This window comes from Lepidochelys kempii, chromosome 11 (assembly GCF_965140265.1).
Source record: "Lepidochelys kempii isolate rLepKem1 chromosome 11, rLepKem1.hap2, whole genome shotgun sequence".
NCBI classification, from domain to species: domain Eukaryota; kingdom Metazoa; phylum Chordata; order Testudines; family Cheloniidae; genus Lepidochelys; species Lepidochelys kempii.
Genome location: NC_133266.1, coordinates 58,123,772 through 58,143,588, shown reverse-complemented (window position 1 = coordinate 58,143,588; position 19,817 = coordinate 58,123,772). Strand labels below are relative to the sequence as shown.

The window sequence follows — 19,817 nt, the reverse complement described above, 5'->3', positions numbered from 1 at the left end:
AGCGCGAGGTACGGGGACCGGGGGCAGGTGGGGGGAGTTTTTCGAGTGAATTTGAACTTGAGTTTGATTTGGCGCCGAGTGTCCATGAACTAAGAGGAGGCTTGACCCGGGATGTGTTAACGGCGCTTTGATCAGTGAAGTGTAATCAAAGTACCTGTCGCAGGTAGTTTTGAAAAAACGTGCCGCCGTTAATGCCCGTTTGCTAGCATACGGAGCAGGTCCCGTTTGCACGCACCCCAGAGCGTGTGTAGATCCGGTTTGTTGTCCTGGCGGTGTTCGCGCGCGACATTAGTGTTTAGAGCGATCTTCCGAAGAGAGAAGATCTTCATGTCTCGGCATATCGCTGTATTAATTCACAGGCCGTTGTGTCCGCGTGGATCGGGTTAATTCTGTGCAGGAGTTACTTAACACACCTGCCTTTTTCAAAGTACCCAACTTTCTAAACTGGCCCGCGAGACAGAAATGTAAGGTGTAAATGGCTCCGGTAATAACATGGTTTGTGCCACCGAATTTCAAGCGAACGATCCGCGCTGGCGAGCCGTTGTGGGTCAGTACTTGTTAGTTGTCTGTTCCTCAGTCTAGGTGGGCAATGTATTAACAACTCGGCCGCAAATACCTGGGTTTCAAGCAGTTTAGCTCTTGCACGCTATAGAGAATGAATTTGATTCTGAAAGCCGGGGTTTTGATTGCTTTATTTGGATAAAGTGAGCGGACAATGATGATTAGTAGCTCTTGAACTCCCTGGTTATGCTCTCTTTACAAACCTCTGAAGTGTATATGTTTCTTTCTTTCTAGGTCCTTGTTCATTTTACTGTGATCTGCCCGTGGGAACTTTGTCTCCAAGTCAAAGTAGTATGGAGCGGAGAAGTGAGAGTCCCTGTCTAAGGGATAGTCCAGACAGAGGGAGCGGCAGCCCTGATGTCAAAGGTCCTCCCCCCGTGAAGGTGGCCAGGCTCGAGCAGAATGGCAGTCCTATGGGAACCCGAGGGAGGCCCAATGGCTCTGTGACCAAATCAGTGGGAGGTAACCATCCACTAGTATTAATGTATACATAACAGACTGGCAGCTGAATTACAATGACATAGTGTCAGGGTTCATGTTGATTAAGCTTTCTGTCTGGGTGTAGGATTACAGGAAGTGGATTGCAAATTGTCAGTACCCAACTTGCTCCTCATCAGTAACCAGCCACGGCATTTACTGTTAAATAGAAAAGTGGTGTATCCAGAAGGTGGCATTTTGTTGGGCATGTTGCCACTCTGTGCGAGGTGTTGGCAGGTTTATGTCACAGTTAGCAGTTTCTAGCTTTTACTGGAAAGCTTTTAACTGTTCAACTCTATTCCAGTGTTAAAAGGGTGCATGTAAGGGCTTCTTTTCATATTGACTCTTTTCACAGAATATTTATTAAAAGGCCTTTTTAGTACCATGGTTAGTCCATCGCTATATCTACGCCAACTCACAAAAGGCCTTATCCTACCCCTACTGATGAAAAATGGAAACAGGATTGGGACGAAATACGCCAAGCTTTTGTTGAATACGCATAATTATAAACTGACAGTGGAAGATCACATTAAAATTTGTATTGCATGACGGCCTTATTTTTAGAGGGGAAAATACAATTTTAATCATGCATCAATAGATAATTATTAGCAAAAGAGAGCAATGGAGAACGCTTAACTATAGTTAACATGATCTCACTAGTGACTTAAAATATATCATGATATTTATTATTATTAATAATAATAATTAAAACCATAATGGTTTTATAAATTGAAAAAACCTGCTCTATTGAATTACAACACATATTACTTGTAGAGTGTATATGCTTTATGGAACTTATATGAACAGTTATAAAATCTTTAGGCAGTTAACCTGTTATGCAGAGGACATAGGAAGACATAAACACATGGTTAGGATCAGTTTGTTTAACATAATTATTACAGATTAATTTTGCAGTTTTGGCACAGTTACTCTCTGTAGAGCTTTAAATTTCATAGTTGCTCTGCTCCCTAGTTGCTATTCAATTTTGTGTTTATGGCATGTTTCAGTGACACGAGTGGCTGCTTTTTTTCAAGCAACTACTTACTCAAGCTAAACTCTCCGATGACCTCTTAAATGTCCTGCTTTTTCCTCTTAATTTTGATGTTGATGAGATTGATGTAATGTAACATTACATTTCGAAAAATATCTTTAACGTTTTGTAGCAGATCAGGTAATAAGAGAGAGAAATATTTCAAAACAGGCCATGGACATCTTTATATTTAGTAAGAAATGTAGCTATTTAATGTAATATATGTTTGTGGTGTTTGTTTTGTTTTTTTTAAATCTAGCCCATGATGGATACAAAAATCTAATCAGTTCATAATAGAAAGGGTCAGTATTAAGGACATTTAGAAAAGATACATTAATTTTGTCATCACATGACTGTGTACTGTGAACTTAATTTAACAGTTTTGTCATTATATGGTTGATTTAAGCATTTTTTCTCAATAGGGTTTCTAATTGCTGAAGTTTGTTGATAGGCTGCAGCTTGTATTTTTCGAATTGTAGTGATCTGTATATTTACTCAATGAAGGGTAGAAAAGTTCAGCAGTTTCTTGTGCTTTTGATGAATTCATCTCCATTTATTGAACCTCTGATTGTTTTTGTTCTTCTAAAGTATGCAAAGGGAGAAATAACTTTACAGTTAAAGACTTGTTGTATTATACCAATTAGAAATTAATAGGAAAATAATTCACTGGCTAACAGTGGGATCCAACTAGCTAGTTTTGTCTGAAAATGCTAGAAAGTAAGTATTATAGCCATAGGTGCCTTTTAGAAGACTGAAGGACTGTGGCTTCATTTTAACGAAAGGCTTAGAACTTGGAACTAAAGTTTTGGAGATCTATTAAAATGCACTTAAAAAAAGGATGACTTCAAACATTTTGGAATATATATGTTGCTTTATAATTGCAACTGTGCTTTGCCAAAGGAAGTTTACAGGGTTCTGTGATTATATTGGTGGTTCAGATTGCCTCTGGCCTATTGAAGTACGGAGCGTTTCATTCAGTTTAACATGAAGACTTTCCTTTCTGAAGACAAACTTTTAAGAGGTTACATTTTCATTCACTGCTGTCTGGTTTGTTATAAGCTTAATATAGACTGGAGTGTTAAAAATGTAGGGGAATCATGGTGAATTTTTTTTCCCTTGGGTTTTTTAGACAGCTTGCCTGAGTGTCTCATAGTTTGAGTACCATAATACAGTTTATTCATTAGTTCTTGTTCATATTGAGAGCAAGAACAATTTTATTTTTGTCTGAATACTGATCTAGAATCTATAATACTCAATGCTAAAGTAGTTAAGGTGGATTTTTTTTATAAGATAATGGCACTGTATAAGATTGATTTTTATTTTTTAGAAAAGCTTTCAGGATAAACTAGCATATCTGTTTTTCAGAGAGATGTTTCCCATTTTCTTTTTAAGATTTGATGTTTATGAACACATTACTTTGACTTTGCGTTCAAGTAATGTATTGTGAATGCAAATAACTGTGTCTGTTGGTTTCAGAAGTTCATATTGCTCCAAATGTACACTGAAATGGTAATAATTTTGTCACTTTAATTGTGACACTCAAATGTTGGCATTTGAAAAGTACTTTTTTAATATATTAGAGTTTTAGAAAATAATATCCTTTCATGTACAAAACTTCGTGTCTATAAAAATAAGTTGTTAATAAACCACTTTTCCAGTGCTAGTCATAGATGAAGACTCTTCAGTAAAAGCAAACTATATTGAAATGTTGAATAGTGAAGTGACTTCCAAGACTTTAGCTGATGTGCTCTTAGTTTGATTTTTATTTTGTAAGTTTAAAATGTGTTTTATAAAAAACTTATACTTTTCAAAAAGCAAAATATTTTCAATGTTTTTCTATTTAGAGACAGTGTAATTACAATCTTTTTCAGTTCTGTAGAACGTGTTTTAAGATTTGAACCCCAGGGCAATAAGACGCTAACAAATCACATTTTGATTACTCTTAGTTTCCCTTCATTCGTTCTATGTAGGTAAATGCTGAAATGTTTTTTTTTTCTATTATGCCCACTTTTAGTTAAATCTCAAGAATAAATATTCTTGTACATTTTCATTAAAAATGGAGAAATTTAATTTAAATTATCTAAAGCTATGGTGGGACTGATGACCTGTGGTAACAAGTTTTATAACTTTTTTTTGTGTTTATTACATTTTTTTTACAATGATTTCCCTGAGAAAGAGAGATATATTAAAGTGCACGGATGTTCCACTTTTCTCACTGAATTTTTCAGTGAGAGTATTTTATACGAAGTGCTGCAAACAGTATATCAGCTCTGCTAGGGAGAAGTTTTGCCTTCTGACTTTTTTTGTAGCTAATGTACATAATTCAAAGGGCCATTATGGCAGCTGTAATAAACTTGTGTAGGTCACAAAAAAAATAAACAAGGCTGTTTTTAATAGGGGATTTTAAAGTTTCTGTACTGTTTACAATGGTGTTTGCTTCAGCTGAAGGTGTTAGAGTCCAGTTTTGTTTTGCTCTGGCTAGTCCAACACTTTCCAAAATGTTTCACCAGTTATCTAACCAGTCTGTTTTAAAGCATGTATGTAATAAAACACAAGTGCTCAGATGTTTGTGACTGGCAGGTTTTATAGAGGGTCCCTGGGAAAAAAGGCTAATATATCTTTAAAAAACATACGAAGTCTGGGAGAGAATTTAGAGTGTGCAGGAGAACTATGGTGTTGACAGCTTTATATTCCTGTTGGGTAACATTCACTTACTAGAATTGGCGTCCCCTCTCAGTTAGTAATTCACTCCATAAGGATTTTGAAAAAAAGAATGATTAATAGCTAGGAAATTCAGATTTGCAAAATTGTTGATTAAGCTTGCAAACCTGTCTGTAAATGGAGCTGTATTTGTATGTGTGTATTTTATTTCTGAGAAAACAGAAAATGAGTTCAGAGTCTTGAGTGTATCTTAAATATTAATGTTCTAAATGTGCTATTTAATACTTCAGTATAAAAGAATTAAATGTAGAACCCAAATAACACAATCAACTTTTAGGTAGGAAGCAATTGTATAATATTTGCTTCTTAAATGAGTTTGAAACCAGTTTAATAGCAATTATTTTTTTCTTCATTTACCTGTTAAAACATGCAATTTAATTTTATAATATTTGTCTGAAAGAGAGAACTTTCAAACAGTTGTAACTAAATTACACGAGCAGTACTTAAATCTACCATATGGTTTAAATGCTTATAGGAAGCTACAAATATCAAAAATCTTCTTGATGCAGTGCATTCTTCTATGGGTGTTCCTGATAATTTTGTACTGCTGATTGTTCTCAGCTTTTTAACATTAAAGCTTAAACATATTTTGATCTTCATAAGTACATTTCAGAAATCTGTTTTAATATCTCTCTCAACACAGAGAAATGCCAATCAAGGGTGGTAAAAGTACAGTCTATCAAAATCAGTGTCTTGCAGCTAGTTTTACAAAAGAATACTAGTTAATCTTTGTTATCCTATAACTGTTTCAAGGATATAAATACCTTGTTGCCGGGGGTACGGAGATATCCATTATTATACAGACTGATGCATGCAGATTGATCACATTTGATATTATATTCTAAATTGTTAGGCTATCATTTAGAGCTAAATTTTATCTACAATAACTGTTAACATGTTTTAATTGTCTGCACAGAGAATGTTACTTTATTTTACCCGATCTATTTATAAGGAATAGGTTTTAGATGTTGTTCAAATCTAGGTGAAGAATAACATAATACTGTCTGAAAAAGGTAATTTTGCTATTTGAAAGGGCTGAACATGTCTAGGTATTGAAGCTATGAAAGCTGCAAAGCCTTATTAGCTTGGGAATTGGCAATGCACTGTAGTTTATCTTATACCACATATACGATATAGTTGGAAAACACTAATTTTCTTTTGCTTTAATTCAGCATGAATTAAAATAGAAAGCGTATTCTTAGTTTTATGCATTACTAGTATATCACTAGGAAAAAAACCCCTCATCTAATTTGAATAAGGAAAAGGGGACACTGGTATCTCCTTGTAATGCAGATGTAGACTGATTAATTGTTAGAAATGGGCTGCTTTTTGTGCTGAAAAAGATTATTTTTCTTTCCTGATCATAGCTGATATCTTAAAGAGAATAAACTTAACAGTCGCTCTTCTGGGGTCATCTAGTGTATCATTTGTATTTTTGCTGAGGTAGAAAAATAGCCCTTCACTGTGTTTTCAATACTTGGTCTGTTATTAAACTAAAGATACAGTTGGTTTAAAATATATATGTAATTGAAAATATGCATTAAACAGAATATAGGGTATCCACCCAGTCGGTGACCTAGGCATAATTTGATGGTTAGTGTAATTTTGGAACTCTAAGTTCCATCTACAGAAAACCACTGACCATTATGTATTTGAGACTTGAAGATTAGCTGTAATAAGATTTTTTTCCCCCCACAACTGTTCAGAAGTAGCTATAGGCATCTTTTTTCCCCTCCTCACAGTAAATTGCTAGATGCCGTTATCTTCATCATGAACCCAAGAAAAGAAAAGGGACCAACATCTTTGAGAAATTAAATGTTAATTCTTCTTTCTGTAAACCGTACACTTGCTGTACTTATAGGACAGAACCGATTTACTGTCAGTTATTTACAGGACATTTCTTTGAGATAGATGCTGTCAGTGTGATTCTAACAGACAGTGACCCTGTAGAATAGAATTGGTTTGATGCACATGGAAGGGTGGTAGGTCCATGACAAAATAGCTGCAGTATAGAACAGCGGGGAACTTTTGCTGCAGAACATTAAATAGCTACATTTTTACAACCAAATTTGAACAAAGAGCTTAGACATCATCTGCAAAATATTAAACTTTACTGTTATGGATAAACTCCTAAAGGTGAAGCTAAACGATTGTTTTTTTTTCCTAACTATATCAATATTCCTAATGAAATTATTTTGCTATATGAAATATTTTAGCAAGGTTTAATAGTTGATGAAAACTAGTTTTTCATGTAATTGTTTGTAATAAAGTAGTCATAAGCTTTCTGTGATCAGTTAAATGTGTCACAATTCATATTTCTAATCTGTATTCTAGACTTCCACATATTCTCTAATACCTTAATACACAGCCCTTCATTTTCAATTGAGATTATAGTTTGAATACTTTTTAATGAAATTACAAAAGTGTGATAACACTAATTTTTAATGCCCTCTGCATGAGCAAAAAGGGGCACAGTGGTATTTTGGACCTTATGTAAAGAGAAAGCTGGCGCATGTAACATATTTTGTCACTGAAAATGATACAATAAATGGTAATGTAAATTGGCATCTATGCTGTTATAAAACTGAGACCACTTGCTGCAGTATGTAGTTTACGTTCACAAAATTGTTGTGTGTCCTAAAGAAGAGAAATTTTGACTTTGTGAATGAACAACTATCAGGCCATTGAAGAATCTTTGGTGCTGTGTGTGTAGTGTAAAGTGTTAGAACTGACAGATTGTTTTGAACTCTCTGTGGTCTTTTTAAAGTAGAAAGTCCTTTTGAAATAACTGAAAGTAGTTAAAATGAGGAAAGCTTTATCTCTATTGCAAAAGTTATAATTTGGTCAAGTTTGCTCTTCATTTACTATCTTTCTATGCATAATGAGCTTAAATTGGATAATTTATTTTGGCTAACTCAAATTTTGCAGGATTTTTCCTGCCTGTTGGTGACACTTAATGTATTTCAAGATCAAAGGCCCAATCCTGCAAGGCATTAAGTATCATCAACTCCTCTTGAATTGATGTGAATTGTGGGTGATTTGCACCACAAGGAAGTTGCTCAGCACTTAGCTCAATCAGTGTCTGATTTAGGCTCTTTATGTGTAGCTATCAAATGAGTGTTCTCCTTTGGCAACACAAAGTAGACGTTTTGAACATAGCAGAATGTGTTAAAATGCATCATTTTTGAGAGAGAAATGATGAACCCATCTTTGGTTCCTACTCTATCAGCTATACTGCAACAGATGCATTTTCACATTCTTCTATAAGTGAAACTGACTTACGAACTAAAGCCACCACAGACAAAAGCCAGTTGAGGATTTGATGGCGTCAGAGAAAAATATATTTTGTAGCCTCTAGTCATGCTAAAAATGTTTCCTCCTTTATGATTGCCACAGATAATTGCCACAGATAATTTTTAAAGCATTTTTTGTCTATTTCGGTTTTAATAGTTGCTCAAAATCATGGGTTTTCTACATTTCCCCCCCCCATAATTTTTATTAATTGAAAATTTCACAGTTGGATGAAATTATGGAGGGGGTCAGGCAATGGAGGGGGCAGACAGTTATTATTTAATGATAATAAATGCTGATATTCAAAAAGTTAAATCTTTAATATCGTTAAAAGACAAACTGTCAGCTACGTATGTCAAAATATACAATGTAAATATCCTTAAATCGCAATCTAATAAGTTCTCAAGCAGCATTTTTCTTACTTTGCCTATCTGTAAATTTTGACGATTATCGAAGGAAATATTTTAGTTGGTTTGTGTATGTATTGTGAAATTGATGTTTATCAACGTTTACCAATAACAATTTAATCCTTCCTAGCGCACCCATATTTAAGCTTGGTGTGTGTTGCTGTATGCTAGTCAGTTAAAACATATATATTTCCTGTGTTACCTAAAACCTAATTTAAATTTATTAGTAGTACAAAATATAGAAATTACACTTTCATCCCAGTTATAAGGGCTTTCATTAGCCTGGCTGTGTTAGGTTCTTCAGTTCATTCACAAAGTTTTTTACTGCATTTATACATTATATTTAAAAACAACAACAACCCTTCTTTGCATTAAATGGCAACTGTGTTGACGTTGTTGCAGATTTGAAATTGAGTTCTTACAAAATCTACTTTAAAAGTTGCTACGGCTACAGTAACTTCTCATAAAAGCTAATTATTTGAACCAAACACTTTGTGGGCAATTGTTCTTTTGTCTTTGTACTGAGGGAAAATATTGAGTTAACTATTTAGAATTGTACTTCTCTCAGATTAGAGAATGATAGTTTTAATAATGGTTTGTCACTATAATACCAGCTGAAAAGATTCAGATAACTTCCCTTAAAGATTGAAATAGTTGATAAATATGCTTATTTTAAACCTGGTCTAAAACAACATTATTCCCTTCTTTCCCCCCGCCCCGAAAGTTGTGAAAAGTTGTAACTCTGTTAGTGAGCAAGGTATTTTAGAGACCACTAATGTGATAAGAACTTACAATAAGTTTGATTGTAAGATTCTTCGTTTTTTGTTTTTTTTTAAAGTCTACATTTAGAGTAAATCTGAAAATCAGTGTTGCTAACAGATCAGGACTAACACACTTTTCTGCCTGACACAAAGCTGCAGGGATGACTTACCGCAGTGCCAAATGACCAAAAATGTAAACGTGGTGCAGTGTGAGCCATAGAGTCTATTATTTTCATTTGCATGCCGGAGGGGAGAGTGCATGTCTGCACTAGAGATTTTAAACCTTGTGTCAAATGCGAAATTGTTAGTAGCTGCTACGCTCAGTTTTGTTAAGAAAAAAAAGTAGCACTATAACATGTATAAGCTGTCTGAAATTCCGTTAAGGATAGAGAGAAAATGAAAGAGGAACAGGTAGTTGTGGATAGGAGTTAAGTACATGTCTTGTTTTCTGAATAGAATTACATGGATTCCAGTTTGTGCCTTGTTAGTCATGCTGCTGTCCCTGAGGTCAAACCAACACTTCTTTTTTCAGCGGGTAGATTATAGTACATGTCATATTAAATAGTCAGAATAATGACATAAATTTGTCTACAGCAATGCCAACAAAGGTAAGAAGGTTAAGAGGAAGCCTTCAGCCAACCCAACTCTACCATCCGACTACTTTTCATATGAAATTGATGCATCCTGCACTTCGGCCATATACACATTGCATTTTCAAAGTGAAATATAAACAGCTTCTACTCCAGTGTCCTCCTTTGCCTATGTGTTCTTTCTTTCTTTTCTTTTTAAGATGTGCAAGCCTTTTCAAAAGCACTAGATCGGACAAAGAATGTTTTGTGGAAATTCTTCATACCAAAACCGTGCTTTTTATCTTACTTTAGCCACAAGGTTACTTTCTTTTTCAAGATGCTTTACTTATTATATTAGCATCTTATGTGAAAGCAAATGTACTACTTCATCTATCACTGAATATCACCCACAATTTGTTCATTTCACTTAGTGCTATACTATCTAGAAGTTGCTCATTTTATCTTCATTTGGACTGAAGCTTCGAATAAGTGGGAAAACTTAAGTAAAATACCATATATCCTAGTAATATAAACACATGAAGAGTTCTTTTTTCATAAATATTACTGATAGGCATATATTGGAAATGAAGCAAGTTATTTTCCAAACCATAACTAGACTATATAGCCAAAATAATATAAATTCATATTTTGTGCTATATTTTTAGTTTATATGCATTTCCTCTCTTTACATATTAAAAATTAAATGTGCACAGTTTTGAGGCTTGATATTTTGAATGGCTACTAAGGAATGAAGTTATAAATTAGGTGTTATACATTACTTTGGAGTAAAAGGTGATTTTTCGTAATGTCTTTTCCGAACTTACAAATAACTTTTGTTGCCATAATACAAACATGCTAGCAGAGCTGCATGATAGATGTCTCTAAGTATCGTAGTAAAAGAAAATGACTTGTATTCTGAGGCTGTGGATAGTTTATGTTGTTTTGGACCCATTTCCCAAGCAGTGATCGAAAACAGATTACAATAACAATTATACAGTCAGAAGATGCAATATCCATTTCTGCTTTAATTGAGTGAAAGAATAATAAAAACATCATTAAGAAAAATGAGGTGGACCTGTCATACACTCTACCAATTTTTAGACTTGGAGAAAATGCAGAGGAACTGAAATATTTTTTAGTTTATTTCATCTTGTTTGTTAGCTGATGTTTATATTTATTATCCTAGAAGATCTTTGACTTGGGTTCTTCACAAGGGCAGATATGGATGAACACCTAGTAACTGGATACTACTAAGATGCTAAAGCTAAGGTTAGGCATTATATCTGTTGATTTAATAGTAAAATAATTTTTTCTGTCCCTTGTTTAATTCTCCCTTTTGTTACTCAATATGATTAGAGATGCTCGTTATCATATGCTACCCATGTAAACTTAGGGAATCTTAGGGGTAAGGGAGAAGGAACGGCCTCTAAGTAAGCAAGCAGTTGCATTCTGCACTAGGATGAGGTGCCAGTCCTTCCAATATAGTCCTGTGTGTACCATGTTGTAGCAATCCTTTCTGGAGAACCCCCAAAGCATGGGTAGTTGATGCCTCCAAATCCACACAGTAGGGCTGCCCTAGCAGATCCTTTTTCCCTCTGGAGGTTGTGACCAAATATAGCGCGCTGGTTGAACAAAATAAATATGTAGTTGTGAAGCTCTAGTGGCTGTTAAATGGAATTCCTTTCCCTTGTGACCTGTTTGGTAAAGGCATGGCTACTGCTAAAAACCGTATGGTAAATGTACGGTACCAGCTCTTAAGAGAGCATTACGAAAAAGGGGGCTAAATTTTAAACAGAGAGATGGTACTACTCCTTCTGCTGCAGAGGTATATGGTTTCCTCTGCAGCCCTTGCTTTCCTTCCCTCAGTTAACACAGATCAAAGTATTGGCACCCTCCATGCGAGACAAACCAGACTGTGGCTGGGGACCTGCAGGTAAAGAGTCATAATTTCTGATGTGCTTGTGCCCCATGTCCACTCTCCCTGAAGGCTTTTTGCAGGCAATGTGCTGAAAGAGAATGTGAATGGAGCAGATCAGCTGCTTCCTAAAAGTGACAGGAAGAGCTCATCAGCTTCCCTCCTTGCTAGGGTGTGGATTCCTTCCTTCCTTCCTTCCTTCCTTCCTTCCTTCCTTCCTTCCTTCCTTCCTTCCTTCCTTCCTTCCTTCACGTTTGCTTGGTGTTGTCTGTAGAGAGGTCTTGATGGTTCTGTCTGTATTTGGAAAACTCTCTCTTGCTGACAATGGATTTCAGCAATGGGAGCAACTGAACCATGGCTGAAAGTGTAGACAAAGTCATACTGTGTTCAGGACTGTTTCAGTAACCATGCTTGGACCCGACTTGTTAACAATGGATTGACTGTAGTTAGCTCTTGTCCATGTTTCCTGCTAAACTGTGCCTGGCACCAGTTTGGCTGCATCCATGGTTGACACCCAGTTTCAGAAATGAGCAGTTTTCCTAGTATAGACATAGTCTAAATGGGAATAGGGAAGAGGGCGCGAAGGTGAGGGTTGCAGATCAGTCCCCTCTTTTCCTTGCTGCTGGAGTCTGGAACTGGACTTGAACGCAGCAGCCTAACCGTAGCAGTTCCCTCGGTCCCTCTGTCAGCTACTTCTCTGGTAAGGTGAGGACTGATTCTTCCTTTTCTCCTGTTCCCTTACTTTCCTGTTAGGGTGGTGCACAGAGGGCTGGGGCTCAAGGAGGGAGAGAGCTTTACTAGTGAGTTCCAGTGAAGATGCCAAACAAGTCGGAGTGTGTTACTTAGCTCTTCTTTAGAAATGAAATCTAAAGCAACTAAGAAAGCTGTGCTTTTACATTCCAAGAGATGCATTCCATTGCTAGGAGACTATGTAACAGAACCTTCATTAAAATCGTTCTGCTAGAAGAGGGTTTTTACTCTAAAATTTATATAATATGGTGGCACCTACTAGCGCTGCCAAAGTCACAGGCCTATTCTAGTTTTAAGGGCTTTATAACACAGTCATTAAAATTATGCCAAGTTCCACCCAGAATTAGAGAATCTTAATCCCTAAGAAAACTTTAGTTGCATAAGTAAAATAAAAACATACAAAACCCCAAACTCCAGTCTTGTTTTTTAAGTTCTAGGAACCAAAAGCAAATATCACTTAACAGCTTAAGATGCTTAAAAAAAAAAAAAATTCCGAAAGGGCTTCCTTCCTTCACTATTTTTAAGTAAATCTTAGTAATTTTCCATTAATTCATATTGTAAAGTAGTGCTGTGGGGTATTTTTAAAAAGGAAATTGAAAACAACTTAGCTGTTTAATTTAGGAAGGTACTGTAATGGATTCATGTTCGCTTTTTAAAATATATTTTGAAGGCCATACACTGCTCTTGACGCATGCATACAACTTTCATGGACATCAGTATTTTCTGTCGCTTTTTTTTTGTGGGAGAGAAGAGGGGTGGAGGGTAAAGTTTTAGGCTAGAATAATGGCAATGATAATTTGCATTTGTATGCTGCCAGGCATCCAAGACTCTCAGAACCTCACAACACAACTTTGTGGTATGCATTATCATCCTTGCTTTACTGATGGAGAAGTGGAGAAGTACTAGCCTATGGGTATGTCTTAGGCAGTGAAGAAAATGCAGGCACAAAACTCCTATGCTAAACCAGAGGAGATGACAAACTCTGAACTCCCATCCTTTTGTGCTTGGTTATCAGAGGCAGCTGAGATTCTCTTATTTGGCATATAGGGTGATCGTGTGTCCTATGAGCTACAACTTCCTATTGGGGATGCAGTAGGGTGAGAGGGGCGTGGAGATTCAGCATTATACCTATTTTTATGTTTCTTTTTAGTCTAAACGTGCAAGTTAAGTGTATTTTATTTATATCCTCTTATGTAAAACTGGAGTATTATCAAATCATGTTACGAGTTCAGTAATAGGTTCGTGTCATGGCCTAGTGGCCTAGAGCATTTCCTGTTAAACAGTGTAGCTGTGTTTCACGTAGAAAAAGAATCTTTGGGCTGGCTAAACTGTCGGAACAGGGGGAAATTTGCGGTTATGCTGGTGATTTATTTGTGAAAATTCTAGAGAGCAGGGAGAGTGGCGATGGTAGGGGGACTGATGCCTCAGAAGGACTGGAAGCTGCAGAATGATGTAAACAGTATGCTGTGGTTTCCCATCACCACTGACTACAACACAATATGTAGAAGAGTATTTCCTGACTAGGGTTGAGTTAAATACTGAAAGTTGGAGGGGGGGGAAAGGTGGAGAAAGGTAATGTCTGTACTTATCCCCTCAGTCCTCCCAAAAAGGGAGCCATGCTATAGTATTTGAAAAAATAAATCTGGAGGCTGAGATCTTCTAGGCCAAATTTCAGTCTGGAAGAAATTTTTACAACTGGTATATAAACCATTAAAGAGCAGGAGGTAACCAGTTAAAATTCTGCCAGTCCTAGTACAAATGTCCATTAGCTCACAAGTAACCTAAAAAAGCTGGAATGCCATATAGGCAAGTGTTGTGATTGTGTAAAGATGAAGTTTTTGCCCTTCTGAGCTAATTTTTTATTTTTGGGCAGCACCATAATGTTGTGATGGTCTCAATATAATCGCTAATTCTAACATATAGAATTCCAGTTAGCCTCATGCCTGGATACATGTAGTGGTTTTCACGTTTTTCCAAGTGGTTAGTGGAAAACAAGCTGCAAAGTAATTCCCCCGGTCCTCAGTAAAAACATTTACAGTGAAAGAATTCTCTACCTCAAACGTAGGTTTGTGTTTGTTATTTAAGACTGAAGTACAGTCCATTTACCCAAACCAAGCTTTTATTGTAAACAGGTTAACTGCCAACAGCTTATATTCTGTCAAATGTAATTATATTTAAGATTTATGGATCACTTGAAAGCGATTCTGAGAGAACATGACTAATACCTGCTGAAGTTTTTGAGCTTTGTTTCTTCAACCACTCTACTGTGCTGCATTGCTATGATCTCTTAAGCACAAAGAGTGATAGGTATGTTGCACTTCAGAAACAGTATCTTTGCATCTATTCAGTCTATCATGTGTCCTAAATATTAAATCTTTAATTGGACTCTGTAGGATTTTATCTGTAAGATCTCACATCACCCCCCAGCTAGAGCTGAGCAGTGCTTTCAATAAAAGTGGGGTGAAGATAAGAATGGTGAACTGTTTTTTCTAATACTCGTGGCCTCTCTCTTCTCAAAAAGCTCTGTGGCACACTTTAGAATATCTGCGTTCAGCTAGTGAAGCTCAAATAGAAGTCTTATTCGTATTTGTGTGAGATGTTCATTTCTCAGAGTTGTTGCAGGGTCTTCCGATGATACCATTTTTGGAGCTATGGTAGCCTTGCTGCTGAGCTTATCTTGTTGGTTGGTGTTGCACAATATGATTTTCAAGAGTGGAAATTATGCAGTTACAAAGGGGACTAGGCAAATACGGCTATTGCTTTGTTTCCATGGGAATGTGGGATGGAGCTCTTCAATGCTGAAATTCAGGTAGCTCTAGAGAACTGGGAATTGTTAAATTCTAGAGGTTCCTACCTTTTTAAATAGTGGGACTAGGCGGTGGATTCTAATGAGGAGGAGAACAGAGGAAAAGCTCTTTTTGCTATGTGAATTCTGATTTCTGAATTCTTGAAGGGATATTGTCAAAATTAGCATTTGTTTAAAAGAAGGTATGGGAGAATTGGATAACAAATATTTTCATTGTATTTTTTTTTTAAATTCAGCTTTCACCTAGTGCATTAGATTCTGAAAGTGACTGACTCAAAAGAAACGGACCTGTTCCTCTTCACTGTCCACCTTACATGAAATGCCCCTCTAGAGGGAAAAGTACATGATTAGTGGAAACCAAATCAGATTTAAGAAATCTTTCAGTTTTGTTCCTCTGGAATGATTTTAGTATGAGAGGGGAGAACAATTTTTTTTTTTTTTGTTAAATATAATGTATGACTTTCATCAGAGGGAATTGTCCAGATAAACTCTGTGTTGCGGATGGAGTTGTATTGAGATAGATTCTATCACGAAAATGGGGGCCCGGTCATGAAAACCATCTTGTGCAGAGATCCCATTGAAGTCATTGGCAGTTCTGCATCTAGAAGGCTTGCAGGATTGGTCCCTCCATAAGACAAGTGTTGTATTGCGAAACGGAGATGCGGTCTCTCATCAGGGTATGTGTGTTTGGGGGAGGGGGAGGTTGTAATTAATTTTAGCTTCCTCTGCAGATTTGATACTATCTTTTCTGTACACTGGATTTAGGAAAAGTATGTAGTCACACTTTGGGTCAAATTCAGTCCTGGTGTAATCAGGCTCAGCTCCATTGAAGTCATTGGAATTGTGTTTGCTTGACCCAGGGCTGAATTTGGCCCTCTGTGTTTGAGAGGGGCTTGATTATTGTGTGGCCTTTGTTTAGAATCTCTACTAGGCAAAGCCTGCTTTCTTATGCAATAATCGAGGGTTTTCTGTAGTCTATTAAGTGTCAGTAAATGCCCTGGTTTCTGAACATCAAATCATAGATGTTAGCTTTGTCTGTCTGTGAAGGAGATTATCTTGTGTGCGTGTGCTGTAAAAACTTTATTTTCTACTTTTTTCATTTGATAAAAATCTCTCCACTATCGCATGATTTCCTTTGGGTTTTACACCACCATTTGATCTCAATTTTTAATAATTTTGGTGGGTTTAACTCCCAAAAGAAAACATGCTTGTGCTATGAAGTATTCCCACTAGAAATCTGGGAAGTCTTAAAACCTTGTGTTACTCAGAGCTGAGAACTTGGCTCCTTTATTAATTCGCTTCTAGAGAACCCCCATACAGTAAATTTTTCTATAACATCATGCTGTTGAAATTAATCAAGATGATGTTTGGAAATTGTTCAAATTAGATTAAATTAAATAACACCTAGACAGAGTTCAAAATTTTGCCTGATGAAAACAAATTTTAATCTGAAAAGACACATTTTATTGCATCCTACTCTTATTGGCCGATCTTTGTATTATATTTATTAGGATAAATAGTGCTTCCCATTCAGTGGGGATAGAGGGGCGAGTATATATAGCATTTTTATTTAACATCGTCACCAGCTCTCCACATCCTTTCTTTTTTCCCCACATTTGGAGACACTAAATGCATGGTGTTAGCAAGCAAATGGACAACATGTGGAAGTCCAGTGACTGTAGAATGCAGTTTATTACTCATTTTAAGCACACATTGGACTAGATAACACTTGAAACATAAATAAAACCAGTGTAAGACTCAGCGTCATATTGTGCCTTGAAATAGTCATTTGAAAGGGACTCATCCATACACACACAGTTTACACTGGTTTAACTAAAAATATTTGTTTTCTTCAAGTTGATCTAATTAAACTGGTGGAAACCCGTGTAGACATTCTTATATTGGTTTAGAACTCTGTATTGATTTAGTTCAATACATTGTTTGGTTTTTTTTTTAAAATGACCTCAACTTTTAATTAAACTGAAGAAAGTCTGTACACAGATATATCCAAAAACTACTTCTTGAATGAAGACGACTTAGACAATTTCAGAAAAATTCAGAAAAACCTTCCGTTTTTAATGCCCACACTCTAAATTTTATGGATGTATTTTATTTACTAAGGAACTGTTCACAGCAGAATGAACTTGACAAGGAGGAGAAAATGTACAGTAAAATACAAATATCAGGTACATGATTTCAGTGGTGCTTTCTTTCTAGTCTCTCTCTGCACCTTTGGCCAGGCTCAGAAAAGAAATTGAATAGTTTGCCTAAAAAGTAAGGAAAGCCAGGTGCAAAGCCTTAGCTGTTCAGCTCCCTGTGACTGGAAAGGGAATCGTGAAGTTTAAACCCCCCAGATTTGGAAAATGTACGCAGGCATAAACAGTTATAGTCAAAGCAGTTTGTGCACAGTTGTCATACATTGGACTGTGAACTGGCCTCTTCCTCAGAGTGCAGAGAGCGGCTTTTATGCAGTGCTGTCATGAAAGCATTTGCTGTTTTCTAGGATCTTGTTTTTTACTTATGTGTTTCAACTGATGCTATGTGTTCAGGGTTAAAGCACCATCTGAATTTTATGCAGAAAAGCAACTAAGTTGCTGCATTTAAATAAATTAACAAAAATAAAAAAAAGGAAGCAGCTTAATATGAATGCCTTTGTGCATTCTGGCATTGCATTTATCCTTTTCAGAAAGAAAAAATATTCCCTCTTGCCTCCAGTCCACCTCTTGTAACCTCTGTATATGAAAATCCTATAGTTTTATGTCCTGCACCATGAGTTATAAAGACCCGCTGAAGCGCCTTTGTAAATCTGGGAAACCAAATACACGCAGTTTTAGGACCAGAAGTTTTCTTTTGTGTGTGGTAGTTTCTGGATGATCAGGAATGGGAAGAGAATCAAGCAATGTTAAAACTAACTATGTAAAGGCTTGTTTTATCTTACTCCATCAGCACCTACAAGGCTTCATGTCTAAGCTCACGATCCCAGCTTTGTAAATATTGCTATAAATTCTCTGACTGGGGCTGTTGCAGAGCATTGACTAATTTACACAGCTCTACTTTAAATCTATTGTATTAGGGTTGAGTATGAGAGAGGTGTAATATACGTACCTAGGTGTGAGAAGTTGTGTATATCAGTCTGTGAGAGTGACATTGGCTTCCAGCCGAAAATGTTTTCTTCTCTCATTTTTAATGTACAGTAAAGAATGTTAATTTATTCACTCAGATTGTCAGGAAACAGGGAACTCTGAGGTAATAAATCTGTGGAAGAAATGATAGCTTTACTCTGTCCAATGCTAAATAAAGGACAAAGCAGGTGATACTTCTTTGGAATGAGATTTTCTGGGGAGAGTTGGATTTACCATCAGTCTTTAGTAAAGTAGGATTGGTGTTTAAAGTTCTAGGGGTTGTAGCCACAGGCACAAAACCCCATTAGCAGTAGAGGATGTGGTAATTTGCCCTTTGCCCCTTGCCCCCCATTCTTTTTAATGTACTATTAGCATCTTATTGTCATTTCTGCCGGGCCAGAAAGCTCAGAGATGCTGTCCTTGGAAACCCCATCTCTGTAGCAGAGCTGCCAGCAAGCAGTGGTGGGAAAGGACCATTTTAAAACCCAGTATTTGGGAGCATTACGGAGGATCTGCAATAATACCGTGGGTTCATCCTGCCACTCCAAAATTAAACTGTGACTAACTCTACTTCCAGCAATTGAGAGCTTCTTCTGCAGAGAAGACGTAAATGATAGTATAAATTGCATGGGGAATCAATATAACCTATATGTCAAGGGGGCAGATAGACAGGGTTGTAGCAAGAAAAGCAACCAGTAGGAGGACAAAAGATGCAACAGCACGCCCCTCTCTCTTATAAGCTTGCATTTACCCACTTGTGCTAATTTACCAAATTGTAATTTATGCAGCCATTAGCATTGCGTCTGAATTTGGCCTCTTGTTACTACAATCATAAACTTGTCTCGCAACATATTAATAGTTACACCACAGATTGTTGGCATTACTAATGATAAATTGGGCGTCAAAAGTAGTATGATAAACCATATCTGAATAGAAACAGAAGATTTTCACTTACAGAGAGACTGAAATTTGTGTGATTTATAGGCAACTAGGATTCAATCCTAGGGTCATAGAAGTTAACAGGAATTTTGTCACTGGCTTCAACAGGAGCAGGATCAATTCCATAACATCTTTCCGGCAAAGAAGCCGGATGGCTTTATGGTACATGTTCTTGAGTACATTAAGAATAAACGGTGCTATTTGAGCTTGCAAAACCCTTGGTCATGTACCAGAATCCAAGAGTTAAGAAATAAGACAAGGAGCAATATGACTATGGATATTGTATTAGCAGAACTGCGAACTATTTCAGTTAAACATTTTTTAAGTAAAACAAAATGAATCGCAGCAATCTGATAGTGAGAGATTCATTCCTGAGCTTGTTACTATTGCAACCAACATTGCTGTACTTGTCAAAGGGAACCTGATTAGTGTCTAATGTAACGATTGAGAGTTGTGTACTTTACATTT

The 19,817-nt window shown here is 36.5% G+C and overlaps 1 protein-coding gene across 3 annotated transcripts in view; it reads left to right on the top strand.

The window, feature by feature from the left end:
• Positions 1-19,817, top strand: part of SATB2 (SATB homeobox 2) — a 166,527-nt gene that overhangs the window by 3,701 nt on the left and 143,009 nt on the right. For all 3 annotated transcript variants that reach the window (XM_073306320.1, XM_073306321.1, XM_073306319.1), the window contains exon 2: positions 796-1,023. In XM_073306320.1, coding sequence (XP_073162421.1) covers positions 855-1,023 — 169 coding nt within the window. In that variant the 5' untranslated portion in view covers positions 796-854. The remainder of the gene's footprint in view (positions 1-795; positions 1,024-19,817) is intronic.